At 40.3% G+C, this 19,188-nt stretch overlaps 1 protein-coding gene across 1 annotated transcript; it reads right to left on the reverse strand.

Annotated features, from left to right (window-relative positions):
* Positions 1-234: 234 nt before the first annotated feature.
* tspan17 (tetraspanin 17) lies at positions 235-19,175 on the reverse strand. Its single transcript, XM_042418975.1, has 8 exons — positions 18,552-19,175; positions 10,616-10,666; positions 8,797-8,943; positions 7,905-8,075; positions 7,244-7,369; positions 6,917-6,964; positions 5,121-5,237; positions 235-4,865 (listed from the first exon to the last, which is right to left on the reverse strand). Exons 1-8 carry the CDS (start codon positions 18,636-18,638, stop codon positions 4,800-4,802), a joined length of 813 nt encoding a protein of 270 aa, XP_042274909.1. The 5' UTR covers positions 18,639-19,175; the 3' UTR covers positions 235-4,799.
* Positions 19,176-19,188: the final 13 nt, after the last annotated feature.

A 19,188-nucleotide genomic window follows, 5' to 3' on the forward strand; every position in this document is an offset into this window, starting at 1 on the left:
TCATGTAATCATGAGTGATCTGGTGCTTGTCTTGTCGACTTTTAATGCATCACTGTTGGTAAATTGTTTGTTTTGTGCTGTTCCATGTATTTTCATGTTGAGCTTAGGCTACACATGATGTGGTATGTGGCATTAGTTCATGTTATATACTTGTCCCCATACAAATAAACATGAAATACATAAATAAATGTTATTACAGTCAAACATTTTGAAGTTAAAAAAGGAGAACACGACTCTTGTTATCATAAATCCTTTAATATATGAAAGAGGCATATTTTAACACAATATACAGTGTAACAGACCATGTCCCACAGTTTTCATACTTATTTACAACATTTCTTTACAAGGCTACCCATCAGAATAGGCAGGTCTAAACTGAGAGAATAGATAGATATCAGCTTGTTTCTGTTGAAGACTGACATACTGCAAGTAAAACTGAGGAAAACCGTTTGTGTCCCAGTTCAACAAAGACATTTATAGTGGTTTCTGTGTGGCTAAAAGATCATGTATTACTGTATCCATACTCCTTAACTGTGAGCAAATCTGTAACACCCATCATCAACTTGTCATTCCAGTCAGATCACACTTGTGTCTTGATCAAATGTCATGACCTGGCATGGAAATGTCAGTGCTAACAACTGTGATATTGCTGTTAATACGGTCACAAACAAGTCAATTACTCTGCTTCTGCTGTGCTCTGATGCGGCCAGCGTCCGCACACGATGAGGTAAGACTTGTGAACGTCTGAAGTGTCGCCCACGTTTGTGAGAAATATCAACAGAACTGCCTTAAGATATTAGCTGACTTCAAAAGCTTGAAAAAAAAAAAATCACAGGTCATATTATCAGTCACAATGACACTCGCTTTCTATTATATGTGTAAAGTAAATTTAAAGAAGTTCAGTCAAATCATTTATAAATGCACATGTTGCAAAAAAAAGAAGTTTTATATCAATAAAATCTGAACAGAAGTGATGATTTTTAATGATATTTAGAATCATCCATCATGTTTGCAGCTATTGAAGAGACATTAAAAGACTGTAACTGGTTGTTTCTGGTGATTAAAAATGCTTTTGCATATAAAATGTCCACGTACGTCTGCACACACGCCTGGAAACAGAAGAAATGGAATGCTCATCTGCTTTCATGCTCACTAATAGAACATTTTAAAAATGTAAAAACCAGAATAACATCTAAAACGTCGCTAAAGACGACTCTTCATTCACATTCCTGACTTCATCTCTGTTGTGCATTGCGCTGCATAAGGGTAAAGAGAATTTCTAACTAAGCGTAGAGCGGTAGGTCCATGCTGATACTGACTTATACATTCATGGTATGCATAAGGCTCCTCCTCGGGAATGATTTAACTGCCTACAGGGGAAAGCGGAGAAATTAAGAGGGTGTTTCATGATGCAAGGCCATTATGATAAAGGACAAAGCTAATTAGCATTGTTCTCTTCCCTCCCATTTCCCCTACAATAAAAGGAATACAAAACCAGAACAACCAAAAGCTGTTAAAATAAACCTGTGAGTCACCTTTGTAGAGTCTGCATATTAAAGTCCTGCCACGCTGCTACAGATTATTATGGCATTATTGTCCTTATTACCAAGGTGACTGTCTGATTATTGGCATATCCATCCAGATAAGGCTGTGGCTGCAGAGAGCGGGAGAGCTTTTTGTTTAAGAGCGGCAGCTCAATGCTGCAGCAGAACTGACACCCGTGGCCTCCGTCTGCCTTCAGCCAGATCTTCAGCATCCCTCAAAAAGGCAGCAGCCCTCCATTTTATCACGAACAAGACAGAATCTTCTCGCATGCATAAGCAGAGGGGTTTTTTGTTTTTTTAAATGAAGGGTAAGGGATGTTAAAGACCCTGAGCAAACACTTCCAATTAAGGGTGATTTCTAAAAAAGATGAACACACTTCAAAGCTTTTGCTGAACTAATTAATCACACATTATCTGTTTCAACCCACATTTTTAAAAAAGAACTAAACTCCAAAGGTGTGGAGGGATGGGAAGAAAAAAAAAAAAACACACACTGGTTTCATCCTGATCTTCTAAACTTGAGCGGGAGTGATTGATTTACAACATTTTGTGATATCAAAGAAGCCCACGCACATTTCGAATAACAGGATGGTGGAAAAAAAAAAAAAAAAAAAAAAGAGTAATAAAATCTGTCACATCAGGCAAACGTGGCGACTTTGGGTGGGAATTTACAAGACCTTTAAGTTGCATTTTATCCTGTAAATGTTTCTATGTTTGATCTGAAGGAAAGGCCGTCTATTCCGATTGCTCGAGGCTCTCGCCGAATGATTACACCTAAAGCGCTGAAATGAATGAAGCTTCTCTTATAGAAACCAATCCATCTAAAGTGAGAGAAGTCATTAGTGCTCAGTCACTCTGCTGCAGACGCATTGTGCTGTTGCTGCTACGTTGCAAGCAATGGATTTATTCTACTCGCACATTCAACGCCTAAATTTCAAATGACTGACTGCGTGTGTCTTTTTTTTCAAACCGACACCCGAGTTTAAAAATACATCAAAATGACAGCCTTCGAAACAGGTGCAGTCAGAACAGGTACTGTTCTGAAAAGGGAGCGTGTGGGCGAGAGCAACATGTGACATGCGATCATAAGGTGCCGTTACATGTTGCGTTCCTATATATATGTTCTACAGACAGATTCAGTGACGCAAGAAGTAGTTTTGGTATACTGCTCACAGAATAATAATGCTACTCATCTTTCAACTTGTGTGTGTTGCGATTCAAAACATGTTTTGTTTTTTTATTTGGCTGAATGAGTGTGTGTATGTGTGTATGGATCTGCTCCTACAGGAAGTGTGTGGTCGAGTAAATCCCACCCAAATTCTGCCGGTGCTGTGTATCTAAACAGCTGTAGTGGTTAAATACAGACAATAATGTATGAAATCATCAAGTGAACTCTGTTGTATCAGAACCATTTTGTGAGGATGAAAAGATGCACTTCTTCAAAGTAAATGAACAACTTATAAGGTGAGACAAGACTTTTTTTTATAATAAAGGGCAACATAAGCTGAGTAAAAAGTGTAAACTTGAGAAATCAGAATTATTCCTCAGCCTGGAAACAATAACAACATTACAAATTGTTAAAATGCCATCATGTGAGACATGTTGTTAGCTTGGTTACTGTACTACACATCAATAAACTAGTCAACGTTAAAGCAGCATTCATGTTATATTGGGACCATTTCTAATATCAAAGATAACAGCTGTATTGACTATTCTATTTAAAAACCGTCCAAACAAAAGACACAACACTGAATTAAAAGATAAAAGCAATATTTTAACATTTATCATTTTGTTTGATTTCTCATTTAAACTGGCACTTCCCACATAAAGGGACAATAAATTCACATTTTGGCTACCTAGAAATGCTATCTGCTATCGTTAGCATTCCTAATAAAGTCAGAATTGTAGCCAGACAAAACCTTGGCAGTTAGCTTGTAGCCAGCTGATATTATTTGGTCTCCATTAAGACTGTGAACAACATCAACAATAAGAAGCGATTTCTCAGTTAAAGTCAAACAATGAACCCAGGATAAAAATCTCTGTCTATAAAATAACGGGAAATGATGAAACATCAAACATATTTTCTTATTTCAATATGCAGATGACAAAATATAAGAGTAAGACAAATGTGGTAACATAGGTCAAGTAAAAAGGCCCCAAACCAGCAATCCCATGTGCCTGAGGGATGCTCAGAGATAAACAACAATATCTACTATGTAACCCTTTTCCCTGTGTAACGTAGACCTACGATCCTAACCAGGCCTTTCCATATAATACAATATAATATCCTTCAGTAAATCAACAGATAATACAATCACTGCAGGGCAAACAGGGCGACTTTCGAGGAACTGTCAGTGTTTTTCTGCATTAAGTTAGTCTATCTAAATTCAACAGACATGGATGGAAAAAAATAGATATGCTTTGAACCGGTAGCAGAAAGCATATATTTTAGGCCAGGCCCTGAGGTATTCTGGGGCAGGGTGCAGAAATTATATGTAAAGAACAGTAAGGAGACTCACTGGAAATTAATGGCACTTTTTACATTTTGAGTTTGAAATGACTTGGAGTCACAGACTTAACCAGCCAGTGTTCAGAGTCTATCAGTGGTCATAAAAGGTCACGATGGAGAAAGTGACACGCAGAGGAATCCATGCGTTTATTGGCCGGGCGGCCAGCCACCCACGATTCTCTACAGCAGGAATTGGGGACAAACTCGTTAAAAACAGGCTGTTTTTAGGCGGAAATGTTCAATCCCTTGCTGGGCAGACAGTGGCTCTGTGACAATGTAACGCTTGGCCTAAAAAGAGGACTTGTCTGTTTTCTTTTGTTTTTTTTGTCATCTCATCCATGGCTTCCAATCTCCCAGCTGACAGGAGTCCTTGTGCAACTGCGCCCCATAAATACACTTGTCCAAAGAAAAAAAAAATCTGAGGAAACAGATAAAAAGACTAACTCTGAAGTAGGCAGGACTGTCGTCCTCTGTATATTTAAGGAAAATCCCAGCTGAGTGGTAAACAAAGTGTTTGACTGCTTGGTTTGTGTGGGATATTTTCTTCTCCCCCTTCAAGTGATAAACAGGGAGGTAAACTCTTTGTGTCTGCACATATGCAAGTGTGAGTATGTATGTGCTACTTAGCTTGGTAGCAAAGTAGACAGAGTTCTTGGCTCTGCGTCCACAGCTGGACGGGATGCTTTGTGTGCTGTGTTGACCTGGCGGGGCCTGAGGGGTGCGGCTCCCGCACTTCACCCCTCCTGTCACCAGTTGGCTTTGACAGCTTTGACATCGCTGACCAGGTTTTGAGCGAGGCAGATGCCAAAAATCTGGAGAGGAAACCACACAGGACGTGATGTCAATAGAATATGGATGTTACTATTGAAAAAGAGAAGACTGCTGTATTGCAGAGGTTTGCTCGATGTTGCCTGTTCTCACCACTAGATGGCAGTGACAACACAAGATCAAACCCCATAATGTTAGTTTAAGGTTAAAAAAAAAAAAAAAAAACTAATTTCAAATGCACTAGGTTGCCTCATGTAAAAGCCAGACAGTAAAATATTCTATGAAAAAGGTCACCTTACCTGTAAAAGTGCAATACCAACGAAGATCCCAGCAACAATAATCAGGTTGTCCTGAAGCCACTTCTCAAACTGCCCCACACAGCCCTTGGTGTAGATATATTTCTGCCGATCCAGCTCCTTTAAAAAAAACAAACAAAAAAAACCAGAGTAAATGACATTAAGAGAAAATAAACAGTGGCAATGATCACCTCTCAGACAGGACATTGGCTTTCTGCATGATTTAAACAACCATCTGAACTCTGATCTATGACTAATGTAAGACAAAACAAACACTGGAGGTAGCATTTGGCCCACTGACTCCTTCACTGCAGGAAAAGGCTTGAGGAGTGAGTGTTAGCTGAGTCACTCTTAGATTACAACGTGTCAGTGTCTGGACATCATGGAGAACATCAAGTCTGTGTACTCAGTTTCTCTGAGGACCCTGTGAGGACTGAACAAACAGGCAGAGGCTATTTCCTGTTAGCAGACAGATGACTGTTTGGGTTGTATGATTTTGTCGACAATGTACATAAGTCATTCAGAGATGGATATAAAAAAGGTGTAATGTAGATGCTGCAAAGACGCTCAAAGGCGGGGTATGAATGGGTGTGAACAGGCCTTTGTACAATGCTCTCTTTGTTACTGTTCAAGACCAAGTCAACCAGGCAAACCCTTTGTTCTCTTGCAAAATCTGAAAGCTAGCTTTTAACCAATGAGAGATAAAGGAAGCCCCTTGGCAGCCAATAAAAAAGCAGGAAACACTATGTTGTTCTGGCTGTGAACTTCCTCAGAAGCTATTTCAGCCTGCTGCCTTTGTTGTGCTGCTGTCCTCCCCATGTCTCCTGCTCTTCCTCTTTCCCGGCCTGCACTCCATAAACAAGCTGCACAGGAACTTGCTGCACATCATCGATAGTTTCAGCAAAATATCAATGGCCAGGGCGTTAGCAAGGAGAGCACACAGAGAAAATTAATTCATACCAACTCAGTGGCAGGTGGTTCACTGTATTGCAGTGCGCCTAGCAACAGCAATCTTTCTGACTGCAGTGCAGCGAGTTGTAACCACCACACCCACACACAGAGGAAAAGGGAACGGACTGGCATAACCCACCGAGTTGCCAATTACAGAGTGTAGTAAGGCTGCTCTCTAGGCTATAACTGGAGCCTAATTATCCCTGTTAGAAGAACAATCTGTTATTAAGGCAAGAAGCACGCAGAGGAGCCTGTGTGCTACTTAACCCTATACATTCTCTGTGTCTGCTGTTTGGCCAACTGCTTCTCAGGATGACTGTTTTACAAAACATCTTCCACATCTTGTTACAGAGAATGTTAGTGTTAAGTAAAAATGCTGTTTAATCTTAACTCGATTTGTTCTATTCATAGTTATTTTATTTCATCCATTTCATTTTCATTAGGGGTTTGAGAAAAGCAATCAAGCCCAGTACAAAATGAACGTGACTGACACTGCGCCCTCAACAGCTCAGATAATTTAAATCAAACAGGTTTGCAGCTTGTCAATCAAATTGCCCTCAGGAGTAATTCCACTTGGCAGCTCTGCGTCATTTGAACTTGACAGGCAGGGATTGTGTGCCAATCATGCTCCACTACTGCCACTGACTACTGCAGGAGAACTGGTTCTCTCTACCCGCTATTGTTTTATTAGATTATCTACATTTATTTAAAAAATATCATAAAGCACAATATTATTTTTTAGAGTTAGGTCCTGAGAAGTTAATAACTGAAGAGTGAAGCAAAACAATTATAGGGTTACGTATATAGAGACCTGTGATAGTGATAAAAACATGTTTAGAGATACCAACCCCTTGAAGCCGAACATCATAACCACACTGCGTGTTGATGACATCCTCCTGTAAAAACAACATAAAGATGTTAAATCAGATTAAACCATCACTATTTCCTCTACTGGTCAGTGTTTGACGTGTTCAATGACTCTTAACATGACTTTTTACATCATTTAATCAATATCTTGTCTCTTTTAAACTACATCCTGAACAAATTCTCTGAGCATGCTAAATACTGTATATTAAAATCTTGACAGAAATACTGCAGTTGCCAGGTTATTAATTCAAATCAGGATATATTATTATATTCAGTTCATCATGTATTATTTTTGTTAGGTGACTCACCGCAGGGTCTTTGACACAGCAGGAGAAGGGGACTCCACAGCGCTCCCTGCTGGGGTTCAGCTCAGTGCAGTTGAAGTAGATATTCAGGTTCCAGTCATCGGGCCCGTGGGCACCACAGCACGACCACTGAGACAGTAATAAAAGGCAGAGATTAAACTGCCAACTAGGACTAGAATACAGATTTACGTTCTCTGATCTGGTCTTGAAACCGCCCTGAGAGCCTGGCTCAGGTCTGCTGGGGTGTGTAGCCAGCTGACTGTGGCAGGTAGCGACTACTGATTGTGAGACACAACCGGTGAGACAGCAGCGGATCTAATCGCCTTTGCGTCATGACAGAACCCAGCCTTTACACACGGGTGACAATTATCTAAACTGTTTCATTCATTTCATTGGATAATCATTTGAGGGACACACAATCACATTTATCATGAGATTTCCTCCACAATTGAAGAATCCTCCAGAATGACTGACTCATTCTGCTCTCTAGCCTGGACTGAGAAAGTCTTCCACATCAGTTTAAAAACACATATAAACACAAAAAAAAAAGTCTTGAGAAGGGAGTGACTTCCTCCAGCCAAGAAAAACAAGCTATTACTTGGAAATTATATATTTTTCTAACTGTGGGTGACACACTAGTTTCAGTCAGTAGGTGTGGACTCACATATTCCTGGGCAAAGTCGATGAGATTCTGCAAGTCAATGTCATCCCGGTAGGCCTTGACATTATTGTTTATGAAGAAGTTGAGCTGGTCTTTGATCCAGTCTTTAAAGACGAAGGCAAGGATCCCCGCAGTTAGCTCCAAGAAGAAGATCAAACCCAGGAACACAGAGAACTGAAAAGCGCATGACGCAAAAGAGTCAACACAGGAGTCAACACACACAAACAGAAAACAATAAATCTGTCACTTCAATCAGGGAATTTGGGTGCGCCTAGGAAAACCCTTTTTTGTAAAGGATCACAATTGAACACCACTAATAACATTTTTTTCCTACCATTTCTTGTAAGAAAAAAAAAAAAAATTAAAAGGACAACATCTTTGTGCAGGTCTGGTTTGCTGAGTGAAACCGCAGTCCCAGAGGTACCGTTATATCATCCCTTTACAGTAAATGTAGGAGGAGACAGGCTAATGATAAATGCACAACAGTCACATTAGCTCCTCACTCTGACGCCTGACTTACTGCTGCTAATGGACATTGGCTGGACTTAATAGCTACTCAGATTTGCAGCCAGCAACAACGCAAGTTTGTCTCCCGTTAGTCATATGTTATTATCAATACAGCTGAGCCCAAACAAAACTCCCAAAATGGTGTTGTCATGGCTTTGGGCTTCAGAATAATTATCAGCTTTTTAGAGATCAAAAAGGCGCAGCAGCTTGATTCAGCAATGAGATAACACACATTGGTGCCATGCAACCACTCACACCATTTGGCTTGGGTGAGTCAAAATGACACCTGCTACACTGGCGGCCTCGGCACTGGTGTGATCTGCAGATCTAAGGGGGTGTGAATTGGTTGAAATGGTGTCTGTGCTTGGAAAGTCTGGTGCTGGCTTACGAATTTGAGCAGTAGAGTGTTCTCTCTGAGTGCTCCAATACAGCCGGCAAAGCCCAGGATGAACATGACCCCTCCTACGACAATGAAGAGCCACACGGGGTCGAAGCCCCCTAGGTCCGTGATGGATGACAGATTGGACAGCACACCCTGAGGGGGGGGAAGAAGAAAGACAAAAGACAGTGGTTAAAAGTCTGACTATAAAGCTTCCAAAATCAAACCTTACTATCAGTTCTCTAATACAAAAAAAAATTCTCACTCTACAAAAACACATGGTTAACCTTGAAAAGAGCTTCTCATGTCAAAGTGAAATAGTGAGAATTCAACTTTTGACACAGCCAGGAGGCCAGCTGCAGCAGAAATGTATTAAAAGGCAATAATGTTATTTGATTAGAATGGTATCTATCAAGTATGTTGCTTTCTAAATAAAATAACAAATCCCCCAAAGGGTTTCATTTATCAATTTATCTACAATACAATTTCATTCTCTGGAAAATCTCTGTCCAGTAAGAAACTTTTATCAGGAAAGGCACAGTTCACCGTTTTCTGCCAACGTCCACAAACAAACATCTGTCCTTCCTCTCTGCACATCCTGCCTTCACAGCCTCAAGGTCACCGTGTATCAAACATGTTTTCCTGTCAGTCTCTGGTCTGCATCATGCTGCCCTGACAAAGGGATTTCGTAAATGCGCATGTACAATAGTGTACACATTAATGCTGAAGTGCGGGGTCACTGGAAGGTTAATAAATGTAATGGGATAGTGTGTTTTGAGGTGAAGTTTATTTTTGAGTACACAAACTTGTATGTATGTATGATCATTATTCATCTCTTCCTGTATTTTTGACACTGAGCTAGGGGACAAATATGGGCCAGAGGTAACACTGCGTTCTTGTGGTTTTATGCCATTGATGCAGATTAAAATGCCTTCATTTGAATTTAAGCATGGGGCCCTAAAACTATAATGTAGTCTGGCTGAAAACAGCAGGCATGAAAGTAATCATCTTAGTCACTGAGACCCAAACTCAAACCATTATGCCTTTCCAGTAGCCGCTATTCATCATTCGGCCTAATCCCTTTAAATTATTCACGCTGTTCCACAAAGGTACTCCGATGCAGGGCTATTTGCACAGAGTTCATGACCAGACGTTACTAATCAGTACATGCTTCTACGCTGGTGCAGCATTTACTGAACCGCCTGGTACAATTTCAAAACTAATTAATGAACTAACTGTTAACTCGACTGGGGGAAGTTTTGAGTGTTGCCATGATCTACTGCGCACGTGAGGTCGATAGCAGAACCTGACCTTTGTGGCTAGTATACTGTGGAAAACAAACGGTAACCAGTTTCCTTGCAAAATGAAGGCCTAATTGGTTTTGTGACAGACGAAGACACTGGATTCCTGATGGCGATGAGTCAAATGAGTTTGTAATTTTGTCCTTAAGGCTCCTTATTTGTAGCTTCTGTTAAAACTGTGCAAGTATTGGAAAAACAATTTGACCATTTGCTACTTAATGGCTCAAAGAGCTTTCAACAGTCACACATCACACTTGAGCTGCCGCAGCATAATTAGCATCGTGAGTCGACTAATATGCGTTTACCAGGACCATTATCAGGTAATATGCGTTTAAGTGCTACACCAACGGTGCTTCTATTTTTTTCTCACCCATACTCTCAACAGCCCTGTTTTCATTTCAGCTCTCTTGCAAATCGTACTTCGAGCTAATTCCAGTAGAAATATGGGGAAGAATTTGAGCTATTCTACTGAGGTAATCATGCTGTACTTCACCACTGTGTGTTTGCATGCATGTGTTTAGACTTACCTTCTCCGCCCATGCCCACAGGCCTATGCCCAAGAATGCTGCTCCTAGTAACTGTAAAACAAAACACACAGAAGAAGCAACTGTCAGACAGAAAGAGGCAGTACCCATCAGTCAGACCCATTTAATTCCCCTGAGTTAAAAGTAGGCTTCATGAAAACATGTATTTCTCAATAGAAAAAAATTATGACTACATATGCAACATACAAAGTTAAAAGATATAAAAAAACATCCATAGTTTCGTATAACTCAATGAATTTAACAGCCAAAATTTAAGTTAATTTGCTTTATCAGAATCATGTGGGTGTGATATGATAATCTTTGTTTTACGGCGGTATCTCCCTAGCAACATAAGCAAACAACTCAACAACTGTCCTCTGATTCTGATTTTTATTATTGCTACAGTATGTACATGATATCACGTTTTTCCAACATAGCCTAACCCACTTAAGAAAACCATGGGAAGAGCCCAAACAAAACACAAATACAGAAATCGCTCAATAACGTCATAGTTTTCAGGTACAACCTCATCACTTACATTGTTTTTTTTGGAGTCTTTAAACAAAACTGAATACTGAGAAAATATCTTGTTGTGGACAGAGTGAATCACTACATCTGCAGGTTATAGTCATTGCACTGGGCCGCTTACGAGGTTGGAGGATCTGATATCCTGAGAGTTAAAGATAATCCCTCCAGTATTAGCCTCCTGTCCCGGGGAGGGATGAATGCAGGGCTCACAGTTTACAACATGAAAAAAGGAGAACTTTGGGTAACTGCTGAGACAGCCATAGTACTGGGCCACCATATGCAAAGATCCAAACTCAGACAAAAACAGCACTAAGCCTTCAGGATTATAGCAGTCAGACTACATGCCAGTGAAAATCATCCATTTCTGGGCGTGTGGTTTTACTCATGTAATGTTATCAACTGCTTAGCTGCCACAAAATGTCATTCATGATGGACAAAACTCAAGCACAATCTAATGGCAGGGGCTGAAATATAATAGTTCCATTGAAACCAGGTTAAATCATACTGTTGGGAAGCTGATTAAATCGGGGAAAGCGGGTAAACTGATAGCAACCAACACACACATAACAAGACCAACAATGTTGGCAGTATGCTGAAACAACACCAGCAGCAAAGTGGAGGGGGGTGCTGCTGGGTTGGCCTGGTGGTTACATAAGCAGTTGTAGTGAAGGGTTTGGTGGCTTTTGCTGCAAAGTGACATGCAGAAGAGTGAAGGTAAGAAGGCAGAGATCAGGTAGAAGAGATTAGACTGACGGAGAGGGAGTATTAAAGCATTTAGCCTTTGACTCTAAATAATTTGCATAGATTAAAAGAGAAATGATGGAGAAAACAACTCATTTTACAGCATGAAAACCACATTTACACGACTCCTTCTAGGGTATAATCTTACAGAACAGGTCTTTGGACATCATTGATAATTACCAACTGTAATTAGTTATTATTCTTAATTAATTACACATTTTTGGGAGATTAAATAATGCAAGAGTTTGTGAACAGCTCTAACAAGATTATCTTCAGATAGACGCAGTGTTATTGTGGGAATTTGAGTACATTCAGGACAACAGTTAATTCATTTACCATTGTATCAAACTGTAAATAAAAACATCTACTTAATGAGCAATGACAGAGGACTCAGCTGACAGTGTTGTATTATGGCTCTCTGGATAAGCCAACATTAAGAATATAAAAAAAAATCTTAAAAAGGTTAAAAATAAATTTTTGTATGTTCATCTGTGAGATACTGTGTTGTTGATGTTTTTGCCACAGCTCAGTAAAACTAAGTTCAGTCAATCAAGATGAGACATTTTACCCATCTATTCTTGCAAAAAATGTCACTACACAAATTTCCATGATGATAATCTGCGAATTAACTAATATGACAGTTCAATCTGGTCTACTGCCATATAAATCTCAGTCTCAGATAAAGTTGTCTTTCAGTTGGCTGTGTCATAAGCAGCGAGCACAGCAGTCAAACTTTATTTTCAAAAGAAAAATGAATCTTTTCTTGCATCAGGCGCTGTCAATCCTTGTGGGACAAAACAACACCTGTACGTGTTTTAGAACAGGGTGCAACTTCTTGGCTGCAGTTTGTGACTCTCACTGCTTTCCAATTCAGAGCGTGGATCTTTCAGAGAACGCAGCCTGTGAATGAGTGTCCTTGAGAAAACCTGAAGGCTAAACTGCACCTGCGCCTTCTTTGCAAATTAGCTTCATGGAGACCAATAATAATGGTAGAGTCAGGTGGTCCCACGAATTTATTCAGTCACTGGGATGTTACCCACAATTGGCCAATAATGTTTTTGTTTTTTTTAATCACTCAAGGCCAAAAAAATCATTCAACATGATGTCAGGAAATGCAGAACTATTACCATTCCCAACATCAGACATTAAGCGCTAAAATGAGAGGAATCTGCTGCCTCTGTCTGTGAGGATTTGATGGCCAATCTGTAGCAGTCCCACTAAGGACATTAAACTCACATTTCTTACTGCAGCCTGCCCAGGGGGACAAAACTTGTGTTTTACATTGTTTTATATTTTCTGAAGCTGTTAAAGAACTTTTTCTTGTGAATGCCTGCACACAAACACTTGGTTGGTGGTTTCCTGTCTAACTACCATTGCTCAGTCCTGAACAGGAAATTAACTACTTGATGAAACCTTGGTGGATTATAATAGACACACATGAAAGCTTGTATTATCTTTCAGTTTCGTGCAGATTACACTGATACAGTGAATTATAGCTTCACCAATTTAATCAAAAATGGTCATAATTAGCCAAAGATGATCAAGGAGAGATTAATTTTGGATCTGAACAGAAACATTACCTGAATCTATTGCTGCCTTCAAATGCTTTAAGAAGTATCCACATATTGTGACTTGGATTTTTTATTTTACCAGAGAAATGCAACATTTAGGGGAGAGAGAGCACAGAAGTCATACAAACATGACATGACTGATATGTGTCATATGTCATGCAGTATTTTATGTAAATTATAGCTGCTGCCTCTGGCTGATTGCTCAAGACGCCCTGGTGTTTCAGTATGGACTTGAGACACATCCCCCTCTCCTCCCATCTATCCTGTTTTTCTCTACTGTGAACTTATCCAATAAAGCTTCCTCACTCTGGTTCTGCAGTATGAAGTAGTTCTAAAATAAAACATCAGGCAGCTACCAGAAGAGTACTTCTGTTATATGGCCAATTTTGTTATTATTTCCGGTCAAAAGTACTTCAATGCACATCAAGTTGTATTTCCCCCCTGCCATAGCTCGAGGCAACCTTGGAGGCAGCATTAAGTGAGACAGCTATGGAGAGATCCGTGCTTGGTAGCCTGTCATTTGGGCTTACTATTTCTGGATCTGGTTCTCAGTCAGTGATTATCCCATCCACTTTGATTTAGAAAATAAAAATTAATGCTTAAAGCAGTAGCTCAACCCCATTTTTAGAAAGGACAGCTGCTGATCAAAATTGTTTAACCAAAATTGAAACGTCTGACATCCAAGTTCAGCTGAATTTCAAACTGGGTAACTGTCAATATTTCCTCTCTTTTTGATCAAACTGTTGAAGAGACTTGTCCAAACATTACCTCACCGTATCACTGAGTTGTATTATAAAGCGTCTCTTTCTGTACAAGCCTATCATTCTTCTTCACGTGTAAGCCTAGAAGCATATTCCGATAACCCACAGTATTTGTTTTTACTCTGCGCTTTTTGAAGCCCTATCAGAAAACCAAACTTCCCTCGCGGGACAATAAGGTCTCGATTGAAGTGAATTTGACTGAATGAGTACATTCAAACTGAACTGGACCTGCCTTTGTACAGTAGTCACACTATTTCCTTTTTATCTAACTTTTCCCACAGTGTAATGTTGACAGCCAGAGTCAAACGCAGGTCGGTCGGTGGCAGTGAAACATACAACCTGTGCTAAACTCTGTCGATCCCGCCCTTTACTGAATAGTAGTAGATGAGCAACAATGTGAAAATGTGACATTAGATGCTAATCTGACATGAAATCCACATTCATCTCCTTATATCTCTGAACAATTGAGCAATAAAATCAAGAAAAGCACAGTGTTGTGTCGTTGTTTGTTCTCGCTTAGTTTACATTTCATTGCTTCTGTTTGAGGATAAGATGTTTTAAAGGCCAATCTAAATTTCAACTGCTCTAGTAAGTAATTTATCTCCCTTCCTTCTGTTTAATTTTTTTCTTATGTATCCTAATATCTAATCCCTGTGCTTTCATCACTGTGATTCTATGTGTTATCGCTGGGCAAATAAAGTCTGGAACTCAATGTCCTTGTATCCGCCTCTTTATTCAAATCAGGCTGTTCAGGTTATTTTTCAGTCAAGTGCTGCTGTGAGAAGTGTGAGTCCCGATGTGAGGGCTTCCTCCCCATGTGGAGGTAGAGATTATCAACACTTAGGAAGATGCCTCCCTAAGCCAGCTGATCCCATTAACCTCAACTAACTAGCAGACAAACCAAACTCCACGCTTTCTGGACACACACACACACGAATGCACAGGGTATAGACTTAGTTAAGTGTGACTGCCCTTTTGCTGACTTCCAAATACTGCATTTCTAATGCGGCCTGCTGCGTGAACGGAGTCATTCTTGATGATATGATGTGAACAGCACTGCCAACAGGGCGAACAAAATGTGACTTCACAGAATGTTTTTTGCATTGGCACTCCTCCGCACTTGACATTGCAATACCAACGTATCGATTTGGCTGATTAATTATTACAGTAACTACAACAAGAGTTTGAATTGCAGTTAAGGGTCAAAACATATCCGAGTGGAATAGACTACACAGTCGAGTCCTGGGTTATAATCGAGAGAAGTTAAGGTCCTGTTCAGAGCTATTATCTTGTATCTAGATATAACCAGATATTGTGTGCAAACAGCCTCCGAACTGAGATAGACTGCAGTCAACACAGAGTATCAGAACAGAAATCAGAACAAATAAAAAAAAGAGAAATCCTCCTGTGAGTGGACTTTGCTTCCCTGTTCACATTTGATTTTATCTGTGGGCAATGGCAAACACAACAAAACATAAAAGCATACACATTTGCCCTAGAAAATAGCAAACAGCCAGTATTTTGTCTTGGATATCGAATGTGTTCAGAATGTTTATCATGTCAAACATACAGAAAAAAGTTGACTAGGTAGTGCTCCTTTGCAATTAGACACACATTTGCAATGATTAATCAACAGAAAATTAATCGCCAACAATTTTGATAATCAATTAACCGTTCAAGTAATTTATTCTGCAAAAATGCAGAACATTTGCAGGTTCCAGCTACTAAAACTAGCTACCAAAGGATTTGCTGTTTTTCTGTTTCATATCATTGTTAACAGGAATATCTTTGGGTTTTGGACTTCTAGTCAGAAGAAGCATTTGAGGACATGAGCTTAGGCTCTGGAAAATTACGATTTTTTTACTATTTTCTGACAGTTTATTGACTAAAGGATTGATCAAAAAGATAATCGTCAGGTTAATCGACAGTAAAAGTAGTTGATAGATGCAGCACTAGTCAAGAATTCATACATAGTATCTAAATGAGACCTCACATAGCTGCATTCACACATCTGTCCACCTGTGATGGGATCACCCAACGTGCCTTTTAGTGCCAAATGTGAGCAGCCAGCTACAGAGCTGTAGCTGGCTAATAACACACAGCCTGCCTCCAACCAACTAAGCAACTTGGTTACAGCTTAACAAGCTCTTAATTACAGCATGCAGAGCTTCCAAACATTTCAGCAGCTCAGGCAGAAAATGTGATTAATTAAGTGGATGTGAGGAATGTGTCTATTCTAAGGACGAGAGAAGGTGTGTTGTTCTTGGGTGAGAATGCCTGGCTGTCAACAGCAAGCTTGGGCGCTGGAGGAATTCACACAGAGAAGAAGGTTTTATTGCTCTATTTTGTTCACAATATTTAGGGTCTTACAAGCATTCTGTCTCAATTTGGGCAGCATTTTCAAGCCTGACAAGATCACTACAGGAGAGACAAATGGGTTGATTTGTTGAGAATAAACCCCATCTCTCTCTATTTCGGCAATGCGCTGGCTTGTCTGTCAAATCCAGTTTCGCAGCGCACAGACAAGAGGAGAACATCTTCTAGTGATTATTAACGGAAACAGCCAGCGAGCTGGAACTTGTTTCACACAGTTTCAGAGGGAGCTCAGACACAGGACTGTGTTAGCTTGGCCTGAGTGTCAAACCGTCTGAAAGAACACAATGTGAGTCAGACACAACACCGAAGCCCTATGACTCAATATTTCCTGGTTGATTGCTCAGTCAAATTGAATTACAGAGTATTTTTCATTTGTGACCTGAACTGTAAAATGTATTTATTCTTATTTCTTTAGGAAACTCTGGCTTGTGGCATGTTTGGAAGTTCATATTACTGCCGTTTCACACACACAAAACAAAAACAGAACACCACCACAGAGGTATGGTGTAATGTAATACTCCTACATTTTGAAGGGGACTGTTGAGGAATGAGGAGGTGGTGACGAAAGGATGAGGAATAAGAAGAGAGCCCGTTGCATGTGGATCCCATGTGCCTGATGAGTCCAACAGAACAAGCACACTGTATGAGGGGAGAAAACACAGAATCACACCCGGCGCCCCCACCCAGTCTTTGTTCCCACCGTCGCCCTTTGTGCGTTTGTGGGTGTGTTAGCGAGAGAAACAATGCTGTCCCGCAGAGCCCGAGCACTATAGTGGTGGAGGGAGTGAAAAGGGTGCTTGAAAAAAGGAGGGCTGGGTGGTATTCAGGACCGTGTGGCCTTTTCCTCCCAACAGTGTGTGGGAAGACCCTCTGGGGCACACAGACACGCCATTCCTTCAGTCACTCACAGACATTATACTACACCAGCCGGTCAGAGGCAATGCAGACGGGTGAGGAGGGAGGGGTGACGGAGACTGAACAGAGGAACTTTTCAGACTGAGGAGGGATAAAGATGGAGGGGAGGAGGCATTGTAAAGGAGATGTGGGCTCACTTGCCACTGGCCTAACAATACAGATGAAACTCATGCCATTTCTCAACCTCAAACACAATGGTGCCAATGCTTACTGCCAGGTCAAGGCCCGGAGAGAAACTAACACCAGACCCGCTTTTGTCTGTGGTTGCTTAGTTTGCCTCCTCCATCAGATACTCTATCCGATATTCAAATCATCATCACAAACTCTTTTACACTTGAAGAAATGTTAGACAAAAAAGTATCAAAGTAGCTGGTAATATTCGTGGTTTAACTTATCCACCACCATTCAGAAAATGGAAAGTTTCAGCTGCTCATAGGTCAATACAGAAACAGACTTAAAAACAAGGTGCAAAATCCACTTTTTTTGTCCACCAGCCAAATTACTAGTGAATGTTCAGATTTCACTAGCCACTCACTAGATTACCATTGGGGTTTTTTTTAGCTGGTGAGTGAAGCAAATCTACCAGCCACTTGCTAATTTTACCAGCATTTGGCTGGTAGCTGGTGCTAATTTTGTGTCCTGCTTAAAAATAAGTAGGTTTGCTAAATGTGAAAGTGAAATTTTATATTTCTGAGTCACGGCAAGAACTTTTCTGCTAATCCTTAAGACTTTACTACTGTCCTACATGGAAAAAATTAAACTTCCTCTAGGTCAATCAAGTTAACAAGCTAATCTGTGATGCAACTTTACACACATAAAGAACAATCAAACCAAAATTTAAAAAAGCATATTTAATAGTTTTCTAATTAAGTCAACTAACTTACACAATCATTTCACTTCATAACTCACTAACACCAACGGTACTAACCTTAAGCTAACTTTACCTGATTATTTGAGCTAACTTAATGTTACTTTAAGTTAGCAACATAAGCGCTGTTTTCATTATGATATCGTGAGGCAAACAGGTCACAGAGTGTGTTTACTTACCCAGAATATAATGTTGAATCCAAATAAGAAGTATTTCACGCAGCAGCTGACTTCGGCTCCTTTAAAATGATGATGTTTTCTACTCATTCTTCCAAGGATAGTGGCTAACTGGCAAGCTAAGTTAACTACTACGGTTGGTACTTGAAAAGCTTTGCCAAAGCTGCACTTCTTGAACTACTGAAGCTAATGTTAGCTGGCTCCATTAGCTAAACAACGCCGAGTTCACTCCCCGGACAAGTAAAACAAACATTATAAGTCTTTTCCTCGCTTTAACCATTAGCTTGCTAGGCCAGCTAGCTCGCAACTTCTATGGTTAGCATTAGCAGCTAACAACAACAAATCCAGGGACACTTAAGGCACAGACATTCATCTGCAGTTCAGTCGATATCAACGTTGCTGGACGCTAAATTAGTTTGGACACACCGGGAGATCGAGATAAAGCTGATGGCCTTTCAGCTGAACGTCTCCTCGATTATCTCTGTAGCTGCTGCATCGTCGCTTGAAATCTTCATCCTTGTTGTTTTGTGCTGTACAACAAGCCCCTGCTGTCAAACCAAGGAAACCACAGCGCTGGCTTTCTCCCCTTTTCACCTCAAGAGCGGCCTCTTGTGTCTCACTGCAGGGATTCACTTCACTT

This window comes from Thunnus maccoyii, chromosome 8 (genome assembly GCF_910596095.1).
Source record: "Thunnus maccoyii chromosome 8, fThuMac1.1, whole genome shotgun sequence".
In the NCBI taxonomy this organism is placed as follows: domain Eukaryota; kingdom Metazoa; phylum Chordata; class Actinopteri; order Scombriformes; family Scombridae; genus Thunnus; species Thunnus maccoyii.

Coding starts and splice junctions, on each gene's coding strand:
- tspan17 (XM_042418975.1), bottom strand. CDS start 18,638: ATGAGTAGAAAACATCATCATTTTAAAGGAGCCGAAGTCAGCTGCTGC. Junction 5,238..6,916: donor ATGATGTTCGGCTTCAAGGG/GTTGGTATCTCT, acceptor TTTTTTTTAAAG/GAGCTGGATCGGCAGAAATA. Junction 4,866..5,120: donor TTGGTATTGCACTTTTACAG/GTAAGGTGACCT, acceptor TTTCCTCTCCAG/ATTTTTGGCATCTGCCTCGC.